Here is an 11,886-nt window from a genome sequence, read left to right on the forward strand (position 1 = left end):
CAGCCCATGACTTAAGGCAATCAATTAAAGCGTCGTGTAATGTATCAGATATGTCAGTGAGGTCCAACAGAATGGGGACAGCTCAACCTTAACCCATCTAAAACTTCAACAAGAGACGACTTAACTGCTCTGATATGCCCTTTAACCAGATTGGATGTTCCCCCACGATTATGCACAGGAAGTCTCATTCAGCTGTTTAAACATGACCCGCTCTTAAACTTTGCCCCAAAAATGTAAATTAGAATTAGGACGGTAGCTGCTATAGGGCAGATTTTTCCTAACTAGATTTCTTCAGCTAAAGCTTTAACACCACAGCCTTTAAACTTTTGGGAATATCTCCCACTCGGAGGAGGAGGAGGAGGAGGAGGGGGAGGAGGAGGGGGAGGAGGGGGAGGAGGCATTCAATCTGCTCAAGGATAAACCCAAGAAAGGTGCTGTTCAGAGGAGCAGCGGATAACCTCCTCGTTCCTCGAGTCACATGAACAATTTCTTCAGATTCTTTCTAGTAAAATTACTGGAGTACATGTAAAATATAATTTCAGCAAACAGTGTGAGTTTTTCTTTCTTGAGTTACATTCATAAGGAATAATTGATGATTTTTTATCTATGCAGAAAATGAGATTAGTAGTGTAAGCTTTGAAACTTTCATGTAATATTTCTATTGCTGAGAACTAAATGGTCATTCTGAGCAGCACATCATTATAAACATTTCACAGCAGATCAGATCTGTTATGAATAAGAGCTTCCAATCTGCATTAAAGTTCAACCAATTCTCTAAAACACATTTTCTTTGAAACAGCGCATAGCACAACAGTCTTCTTACTGCGGAAAACAAAACAATAAAAGAGAGTTTGACTTTTTAGGTTTTAGGTTGGAAAAAACTCATTAACTCTCAGTGTTTCTTTGTTCACAGAACTACTTCTTGATCATTAGTGTCATCACGCTGCTAGGAACCCAAAGTCACTGCTCCCAGCCGAGAAATAGTCGTGCATTAACACACTATGAACCCTTACTTTTTTTTTTTTCCACCACTCCAAGTTTTTAGTTTACAGGAGGGGAAATTGCAGGGTAACTCCCGATAGGTTATGAGAAGAGAAGACACAACATTTTACAATACAGCAATTCTGCGGTTATTAAATGTTGTGTGACAATCATATAGCCTACTGAAATATCACAATATCGGATTAAGTGAAGAATGAAATGCTCCTGAAAAGTTAAACAGCAGGATTCATGTTTTTATTTACTACAAATGTTTCATCCTTTAACTTCTATCCACCACTGTTCGACATTATCCCTCTGTCTTCTTCTTCTTTTATCCCGCTGTCAACCTTATTATTATGATTATTATTAACTTTATTCTCGTTCATTTCATGTGAGGAAGTCATGAAGTAGTGACACAATGAGTTAAATTGTCAGGATATGTCGTTTGAACTATCTTGATATTTGGCACCGGTCATTTGATAATTGTATCTCACAAGTCAAGAGAACAATACTTTACTGTATTGATGTTTGGACCCACGACTTTTAGTTAAACTCCTTAAATGGGGACGTAATGATTCACTCAACTCGCGATACGATTCACGATTTATTTCACAAAATGAGACTGAAGACAAATGATGACTGAAAAAGATTCCTTTAGGGGCTGCAGACCCGCCTGTCAGTGTGGTTTGGACTTTTAATGTTTTTTTTTCTCGCGTCAAGGGGAGGTGGTTGGAGCTTCTCGTTGTGGTGTCGATTAAATGCTGCATCGTGTTGGTTGTGTTATTTGTGCACACGGTTTTTGTCTTGTCTGTCACCTTCTCCCCTCTTGTCTCGGGGGAAGCCAAAATGCTTCAACGCCTCCCAAATTTCAAAATCGTTCTCTTCAGCTGCTGACGCTCGCGGTATTACTGCGATTCATTTTTCAGAGTACCGATGTGAATCTTGACACCTTTTTATCGATTTATCACGATTCATCTTTACATCCTTACTCCTTAATATGAGAGATCTTTTTTAGACGTCTTCAGACAAAGATAAGCTAGCAGTACTCAAATGTTCCCGTTCTTTTGGACTCTGCTGACAGAACAGGCTGTTAGCTTATGTTCCATATTAAGCAAACAGACTTCTAACCTCTTCTTTTTCTCGGAAAACAGATTAGGATATTCACCAAACTGCAGATTTTTAGTGCTTGTCGCCATAGATACAGCGCACGATGTAAAGTGGTGAGAAACGAGAGGTGAATAAGAGTCCCAGTACTTTTTGAAGAGCCGAGTCTTTGGCCTTGGTTTTGAAGATGTTCAGAGCTTCGACTGCCCCAAGAAGGAGGAGGAACACAGACAGAGCACTGGAGGCTACCCGGAGGAGCTGCTCAGCCTCTGTTCTGGGCTATATTTGGACCTGTAGTATGTATGTCGATTGTTAGGAGTCACAAGAGCATCTCAACCGGCATTCAAGGACACAACATACACGTTCAGATGCAAAATCCTCTCTCTGGCTGTACTCCACATAGAATCATATTCAGACATACAGACACCCACATAACGCGCTTTCAGACATGGTGGTAATAAAATAGGAGCCTTTGTCTCCTCACTGCTGAGCGACCTTAGTTCTGCTTCTGCTGCTTGTCATGTTGACTGTAAATTGTGAGCTTCGATTGTCTTCTTCGTTGCTGCGCTGCCTCAAAGGGATCCCAACTGATCTAAAAGGAGCACAGCATGACCCACAGTCATATGTCGCCAGTATGCCCTTTGATGAATCTCCGACACGCGGAATAATCCTGCTTTGGGAGCTTTGTGTTGGCTCACTCAGAAACATGTGTTTTTTTGCAAATGAAACGGGAAGATACCGATGTGTTAAAGCACCAAACCTAAAACATAAATCATCCTCATGTAGCTGTGGTTTCCTCACGTTTCTCTGCAGTAAATTCTTATATCCATCCGGAGTCTAAAACATTTTCACACATTTGCACCTCTCTTCTGACATTTTACATTAGTTTAGATCGTCGTGTTGATGCAAGAAAAAAAAAAAAGTCTCCTGCTGCTCCACCTACACCCAAACTGTTGGGAAGTAAGTCAACCTTGTTCGATCGACGTCAGCGTATAAAGGCCAGGGGCTTACCGTGTGTAACTGTGGGGTGAAGCAGCGTAACACCCCTGGGAAATCTCCACATCATCGCAGCACCTTTCTCGAAAGCGAAGGAGCAAGCTGAGACTTATCCGAAGTCATTTAATAAGCCTTTAGAGAACCCAGCAGGTCATCGTACCCCCACAGTTTTATGTCAACAACACGAACAGCTGTCACGGATGCCTGAACTGTGCTTGACCTCAAACTGTTAGAAAATTACTTGTTTTAGGTTTTGAGTTTTAGTCTGGTTTACCATCCAGAGTTTAGAAATCGTGTATTTTACTGATTTGATTGTTGGGTGATTGTAACGTCTTTGATAACTAATTGAAGTGAAATCATGGAGTTTGATTTTTTTAAAGCCACAAAAAAAGACTGTTTTGTGAAAAGACATGCCAGTGATGTCACAGGTGTCACTTTGATCTGATGCTATTAAAGAAATAAAGGCAGAGAGTAACAACTTTATCAGAATGAGTCAGAGCAGGTTAACGCTTCAGACTGTTCATTATTTTAATTGTTCATTTGGTAAACCACTGCAGTATTTTGTTTTAGATGTGTCTCTTTGGCAGTTTGATTTCTTGCTGTTCCAGCTCGTTTCATAAAGGCTTTCAAAGAAAAACTGTAAAATACATGAAAATCACAACTGTTCCCATGGCAACGGATTAAATGCTTTTGGCAATCATGAGGGCAGACTACTGATGTGGGCTGAGGATATGAAGATATAAAGCAAAAAAAAAAAAAAAAAGAAAAGGGAATCCAGCAGCACAGTGAACAAGACTAAGAGCACTTTGTTTTTGACAGGGGAATTGATTTTCCTAATTGAATGTGTTTGAGGGGGAAACAGATGTGGAGGAATTCAGATGGCAAGATATACGAAAATATTAAAGACGGCGGAGTCTTTAGGGCTTTCCGTTTTGCAGTGAAATCCCTGCAGGCATTTCTTTATTGCAAAGGGGATGTTTGAAGAGAGAGTGAGGGGAGAGAGAGGTCAATATAAAGAGAGGTTCATGAATGTTTTGGACCTTACTATAATTACTTCAATATCGTTTTTCTCTTGCCGCTCTCAAACTGCAGCTCGACCCAAAACGACCCCTCAGCCACTGTCGGCAAAGTTCGAGACTTGGCTTCTTTCCGCCGCCACTTCCGGATGGGTTTCATGACCATGCCCGCCTCCCAGGACCTGTCCCCTCACTCTTGTGCCTCCGCCATGGCGCCACGCTCACAGTCCTGCCACGCTGTTGGCGCAGGGGACACAAGTCTGGAGAACGGAGATTACTCTGACACCCAATCGCAACACGGCGGCCGCTGCCCGCCGGCCAAGCCCAAGCGTCACCCGAGCACTCGCCTCAGCTCTTCGTCCGCTGATGGCCGAGGACTCCCGGAGACGCCGCCACCGTCTATGTCCTCTCACTCGCAGGGCAAACACTCAGAGAAGAAAAATGGTAAAACTGAAATTAGTTTTCAGTTTCATATTCCACGTTGAAAATGTTCTTTATCTTGACATGTTTTTGTTTTATTTTTTTCTTCTCCTGCAGCCATGAAGAAGTCTGACTCCGGGGAGATGAGCTCTAAGAAGGTGCCTCCTTTAAAGCCCAAGAGAAGTCCCAGCACCCAGCTGACGTTCGACTCTCTCCCTCCACGTGTGCCTGGTTCTGCCGCATCCCTGCCTTTCCAGGGGGGGGACTGTCAGATCCGGGGAGACGGCGACGATGAGCCGGTCTACATAGAGATGGTGGGCCAAGTGTTCACCAGAGACAGTCAGACAGCCACCCCCCACCCTGTGACCCCTGTGGCCACCACGCCAGACTCTGACTCAGATCAGAGCGAGGCCATTTACGAGGAGATGAAATACCCGCTGCATGAGGACAGAGACTCCCAGAGACACCTCCCCCAGAAACACGAGAAACTCAAAACCTCGAAACACTTTCACGTCACTCCGTCCTCCTCCAATAGCTCCTCCTCTCTGCCCCGCCCTTCTTCTTCCTCCCCTTCCTACTCCAAACCCAAAGCCACCGTCTCCATCTCCCATTCGTCTCCTTTGCCTTCCTCTGCGTCCTCAACCCCGGTCCCACAGGTCCTCTCCGCCAGTCCGCACACCCCGCGAGCTCCTACTCCCTACCTGCTGCAAGGGAGTAAATCTGAGCCTGAATCCAACACAAAAATCCCAGCCCCTTTCCCAAATCTTTTACAGCACCGCCCACCTTTGCTTGCCTTTCCTCAGCCGGCCGCAGCCTCCAGTGGGGTCGGTGTTCAAAACAAGTCGTCGTCCTCTGCCAAATCGGGAACGCAAACGTCCAGTGGGACAGCTCAAGCCAGCACCTCCTCCTCCACTTCTTCTTCTAATGTTTCTGCGTCCAAGGAATCTTCAGGAAGCGCAAACCAGCAGGATAAACACAGCAGAGACTCCCAGCTAGGCCCCGCCCCCGGCCTGAGAGCGAGGAGCCACTCCACGCCTCTGCCGCCCTCCTCCAAGTCCACCTCCCCGTACTCCCACCACCACCACCACCCTCACCATCGACCCTCGCACTACCACCACTATCGCAAGCCGGACAGGGGAGACTCCCCGGTCCCCAGCAAGAGCGGCGGCTCTCAGTCGTCGAACCAGGCCACGGTTCAGACCCAGACGTCGAGTACGGGCAGGGAAGGCAAGTCGGTCAGCTTCCTGTTGAAGTCGGACAAAGGCGAGAGGGAGAAAGACAGAGAGCGTGACAAGGATCGGGAGAAGGACAGGGACAGGGACCGAGATAGAGAGAGGGACAGGGACAGGGTTAGGGACAGGGACAGGGACAGGGACAGGGACGGGGAAAGAGAAAAACACAGGGACAGAGAAAGGGAGAAGGACAGGGACCGAGAGAGGGACAGAGACAGGGACCGAGACCGAGACCGAGATGGTCCGTACTCTTTACCGCTTGAGCACACTCACTCCTCATCTTCCCAAAGTGGCACTAGCTCCACCCCTACGCCTTTATCCTCCTCCCAGCGTCCTCATTCCCGCCCTCATCTTCGCTCTCACACGCCTCACGGCTTGCCAGCGTACAAGCCCCCGTCTTCAGACAGCCCCCTGCTGTGGACCTACCCATCCGGCGGATTCCGGAGACCGCCGGCTTACGAGAGCCTGCGAGGAAGCTCTTACACACCGTCCCTGCAGCAGCCTCTGAGTCTTACGGGCGTTGAAGGGACGTCCAAAAGTAATGGAGGGTCCGGGTCGCACTCAAAAGCTGGCTTCATGCCGTGGGACAGCAGCGCGAGCTTAGCTGCAGATGAGGGGTCTTACTGGCCCATGCCGAGGAAACTGTCCTTCAGCCATGGGACCAGAGAGACAGAGAGTAAGTCAGAAGTCGTTTTAGAAAAATGCAAACAGAACTGATGGGAAAAATCCTGCTTTTGATGGGTTTTTTTTAAGAGTTGAATAGACTTTAAAATATTCATTTTGTTCCTTCCCCTGTCTCAGAGGATGAAGGCCGGGCGTGGAATGGCAGCGCAGATGCTTTATTAAGAATGGATAAGGAGGACCTCTGCATGGGGTCTCGAGGAGGACACTCAGGCATCCCAGTCCACTTCAGCGGTGCCACCAGCAGGGCTCTTGGTCACAGCGAGTCCTTGGCCGGTGTGGACGGCAGCCCTGGGTTCAGAGCGCTCCCCAGAGCGGGTCTGCCTCTTCCCTGCCAGACTTTCCCTGCCTGTCGAAATGGAGGTAAGCAAAAAAAAACGCACATCTTTTAGTCATGACCTCTAACCGCACCATATTTAGAGAGGAACTACGGCTGTGGATTTTCACGGGGATTCTTCTGCAGACTTGGAAATCGTACTCCTTTTTTTGTCCTTGTCTGACATCAAATGCAACTTTAATAATGCTCCAGAAGTGAAGACTCTGTCCTCTTCTCTCCCCTGACTGTCATAACAAGGCCACCAGCTCTGCCTCCATTACATCTTCTTCTACTGAAAAGAAGGATTTTTCTAAACATTCATGAGCCCTCATCCTATTTTTTGGTACTTATAATGTCGATTTAGAGACATTTTGTCAATTATGAACTTAGTACTGATACAGAAAGGGTGCAGTCTATATCGCCTGTCAGCAACTTAAGTGATGTGACATTTATCAGTCAAAGGTTACAAACTGCGCTAATGCAAAACTGTAAAACTTGACTCGATTTCATCACTTCTGTCAGTTATGTTGTGCACCTTTTTTTGTAAACACAATTAAGTAAAAAACTGAGATCTTATTTTGTTGAATTATTCATAAACAATAATTGCAAAAAAGTGGAAATGATACATTACCATCTATTTAAATAAGTTGAAATCAAATGTCAAGATAATGTATCTATGTGATAAACTGATTCAAAGCAAGCATCTCTTTTGAAATAAAAATGTATATTACAGAGAGCGCTCATTAGAAGACACCCAGTCTAATGTTTGTCTCCTTACAGAAGTGGGGCGGCTGGGCCGCTCCTCCTCTGCTGCTGGAGGTAGACAGGTGGGTGGAGGAGACGTCCAGAGACAGAGCAGCCTACCAGCACGAGAAGCCCTGAATCAGGTGAATCTATAACAGCCAGATATAGACTCTATTAACTTCATTCATAGTAGATTTGAGAGAGAACATTAATATTGTTCTCATTATTACTTCCCCTTCTGCTAGAGACAGTGCTCCAGCAGAGTTATTTTTAGCAGCTAGATATGCCCACTGAGCAGAATAAGGCTCTGGCTCGCCTCTAAAGAATAAGCGCTGCAAAGGTATTTGACGTAGGCTGATATGTAATCAGGAAATAAGAGAGAGAGCAGTGGATTGGAGAACAAGCTGTTCTCTCTTTTGGAGTGATGAGCTGCAGCCTTCTAGCAACACATTTTCCCAGATTCTGGCTGCATAGCAAGTGCTGACGCAGTTTGAGTGTGCTGCAGAGACAGTCTGCATGCGGCTGGTTGACCCTCCCTCAACCTGTCGTAGATGAAGCATCGCTGCATCCTGGTGGCTGTGCAGAGGAACTGCAGTTTCAATCATCATGTGCTACGATTGGCTGTCTTTGCTGGCAGCCCCATGCAGGCTCTTTTGAAATTTATTGTGTTGAATATAACAGTTTTTTCTTTTTCTTATTTATTCAGCTGCATGGTTTGGCCCAGTCACAAGCGCCCTGCAGTCCCAGCAGCCCCAGTGTGTCCCGACAGCAGCAGCAGCTCCAGCTCCACCAGCAGCAGCTCCAGCTGAAGCAGCAGCTCCAGCAGCTCCAGCAACAGCACCACCTACAGTTGCAGTTCCAGCATCTCGCCCAGCTGGCACAGGGACAGCCTCCTGTCGGCGGGGGCACCACCCCGTCTGCATCACAGACCCAGAGAGACGGCAAGCTGTTGGAAGTCATCGAGCGTAAACGCTGCCTGTGCAAAGAGATCAAGGCCCACAGGCGCCCTGACAAAAGTCTGTGCAAGCAGGACAGCATGCCCATCCTCCCGAGCTGGAGACGGACACCTGAGCCTCGTAAGACTGGCACGCCACCCTGCCAGAGGCCACAGGCCGTTGTGTGGGACACCGCTATTTGAGGTGGAAAGACAGGCTGAAAGGTATACAGCATTAAAGACAAATAAACACAGAGGAGATGAGGGTTGAAGAGCTACAAGCAAATAAGGAGTGAAAGAGGGTTCTGCTCTTATTGTGTGATAAACTGATCTGAGCACAGTAGTGAAGGTCACCGGAGACTTTGAATTTGTTTCAAATGAAAAAACAAAAAACAGGTTGTCAAAAGAGGTGAAAGAAGTGTCACAATCAGACTAAATTAATCTCTTTTCTGGGTGATTTGTACTTGCTCTGTCCTTTTCAATGTGTTCCAATTGCCAACAGTTTTTTGCCACAAACGCCAGTATTGTCGCTACAAAACTAAAAAAAAAAAAAAAATGCCAACTTTACAATAATGGGTGGGAATGTTTTCAGAGTTTGGTGTTGCCAAATTTTCCTCCTGACTACTTGAGACATAAAGAAATCATGTATTTTTCTCCGACGCGCATAGAAACGACTCCGTGGAGGAGAGGGAAGGCGAGACTCATTGCTAAGTAATCAAAGTGTTTCTTGAATTCGTGAATGCATTATGAGATGTCTTGATATCAGTAGATTGTCATTGTGGATGCAAATAATCATCACCGACGAAGTAAAAGCTACCTACTGTATCTGTTTGCATATTTGTAATGTAAATCTATTTACTTTCTCAACGTTTCTGCAATTTTATAGCAATATGCTCCCGGCAGCAGAGCAACATAATCAAAACTTGTGTCGACTAGCCTAACATACATATCTAAGACTTGACAAAGTCGTATTTACTGTGTCATTCTCTGCATGTCACAATAGACATTCAGTATTGTAAAAGAATATGTGTAGAGATGATCATGTGCGACTTTGACACACAACGCAGATCTTCACCATGACGCCACGTGGTTGTATAAAAAACGAGAAATATATTGCTCATGAAGGTGGCGTGACAGGTCCAGCCAAATACAGACACAGATCAATGGTACAAAAAAACATCATCGCTCATGCTTCTCCACAGTTGCACATTAGTGATTGTTCCACCACACAGAAAAAAAAAAAAAAAAACAAGCACTGACACCCATCAACACAGACTGTACAACATGGTGCAACTGATGAGACTGTGAGTATTGATCACCTCAAACAGAATGCTGGAACAATCTGCACAAAAAACATGGTATTCGCTTAGGAGAAATTAAACCCTAATGTACTGTAAATAGATATGTACAACTGTATTGAAAATGTAGCAATTATTTCCATTTTCATACTTGTAATCAATACATATTATGTAGCATATACTGTATAAACATAACTTTGTTCACTTGTTTTTTCTAAAAGATTTAAGTATCTGCTGCAGCCAGTCCATGCATTACTTATAGTTCTACTAATAAAACGGTAAGCCCTCTGAAGAAAGGCACAGGCCAACAGTTGTTTATTTGAATTTATGCAAGACTCCCTTTAAGCTGTGTTATTCTTTTATTTATGCCTTTTTTTACGACATACATTTTTATTTGTGTACAGATTTCAACAGCTCCTTGTCTTGACATTTTGAACTACTTTGCTGCTATCTTGAACTACTGGTGTTGTTCATTGGACCACATGGTGTCGCCATGTGAAACATTATCAATATAGTGGTTATTGTTACATATTTGTTTTATTTCTGAAAGCCACGTGAACTGAAGTTTGTACCTTGAAGAGTGAGCCCTTCTGTAATAGTATTAAGGCACTTGAATGTCTCTTGGTTGTTGTTGTTTTTTTAATGATAGTTAGCCCCAAGCTGTACAGGTTCAGTACACCCTGTGAGAAGACGACCTATCTAAATGTTTGAGAGTCACTGCTCGGCCTTTTTTTTTTGTTTTTCAAGTCCCACCTGCTCGTGTTTGAGGCTCGAGATTTTTTTGGAGCGTCCATTTTCAAACAAACACAGGTCAGGGTGAAGGAAATGGGCGAGTGCAATGCATGCAGAGATTCCTTACACTGAAAATGTTCCTATGATGCTGACTATTGTGCCCGATTTTAATTTCAGACCACTATGGACCCTAGGTATCATTTCCAAACTAGTTTACAGAACCTGTTGGTTTTGTGTGTCTTCGAAAACAGTGGCCATTATACGAGTGCCATACTATATTGATATGGTAAGATACGGTGTACCTTGGAAATCACTGTAGTGCTATATTTGCATTGATATTGTCATTCAAAATAAATTTTATATAATGAACTTTACACAACAAACAGAGCTGTTGCATGTGTTCATGCCTCGTGGTGTTACTGAGAAAAAGATGGTGGGGAAGTGGACATCATGTTCCCTCTGCACTCCTGCAGCAGGATTTGCAGCTCCCTCAGTGTCCAGGTGAGGGAGCTGCCTTCACTCCGCTGCTGCTGCTGCTGCTGCTGCTGATGCTGATGTGGCTGCATGCCGAGTACTGGAGGCAGCGCTGCAATATACCGTAGTGTGCACAAGCAAATGCACTATGAGCAATCCACAGACCTTTCGAGACTGAATTTTAAGTAGCTGCATTTCCAGAATTCATTATTTTTTAGGAAAAAAGTTGTGCAGAAACTTTCTTTATATATAGCTTTCAATTTGCAACCAATGCCACAAATCTAATTTGCTAAATCAGGTCCATTAGAAGACAACTTGTCTTCCAATTTCCTAAATATATATATAAAAATATTATATTTAAAACCAATATGTTGAAGTTAAATTCGTGTTTTTGCATTGATATTAATGTACACATTAGCTTTGTATTCCTATTATAGATATACTTAGACTCGAAGCAAGCAATAAGAAAATAGGTGAAAACATGTGTCAGGCTTCTGACCTCTGACCTATGGCAAACTAGATGTATAATTATAATATAGTTATACTGTTTAATTACAATATCGATATTAAGCTAATTTACAGACAAATAACAACAAACAACATTTAATCACAGACAACCAAAGCACTTCAAAGAATTTAAGAGATATTTAAGAGATATTGTATTGGTTTTACTTCGGTGACGTGACCACTCGTTCTTCAGAGCCAATAACAGCTCGCCCTTTACAACCACGCGATTGGCTCTGGTGGCTGTCAATCACAGCATGGGGTGTAGGCGATTGGCCAAGCGGGAGCAGGGTGATGAGGAGGAGGGAGCAGCCCTGCCAGAAATGGAAAGAGGATGAGGTTCTTGGAGGGGGGAAGGGGGGGGGGGGGGGGGGTTAGTGGAGAGAGGGGAGGAGGAGGAGGAGGAGGGGGGTGACTGTGGAGGGAGGCGGAGGGAGTGCTTTACCGCAGTATC

At 44.7% G+C, this 11,886-nt stretch overlaps 1 protein-coding gene across 1 annotated transcript in view; it reads left to right on the forward strand.

Moving 5' to 3' along the window:
• The window catches only part of LOC132988868 (neuronal tyrosine-phosphorylated phosphoinositide-3-kinase adapter 1), a 33,921-nt gene extending 24,167 nt beyond the window's left edge, over positions 1–9,754 (forward strand). Inside the window, exons 3-7 of the mRNA XM_061056493.1 lie at positions 4,174–4,541; positions 4,635–6,425; positions 6,551–6,793; positions 7,527–7,633; positions 8,197–9,754. Coding sequence (XP_060912476.1) covers positions 4,174–4,541; positions 4,635–6,425; positions 6,551–6,793; positions 7,527–7,633; positions 8,197–8,628 — 2,941 coding nt within the window. The 3' untranslated portion in view covers positions 8,629–9,754. The remainder of the gene's footprint in view (positions 1–4,173; positions 4,542–4,634; positions 6,426–6,550; positions 6,794–7,526; positions 7,634–8,196) is intronic.
• Positions 9,755–11,886: the final 2,132 nt, after the last annotated feature.

This window comes from Labrus mixtus, chromosome 14 (assembly GCF_963584025.1).
Source record: "Labrus mixtus chromosome 14, fLabMix1.1, whole genome shotgun sequence".
Taxonomy (NCBI): Eukaryota; Metazoa; Chordata; class Actinopteri; order Labriformes; family Labridae; genus Labrus; species Labrus mixtus.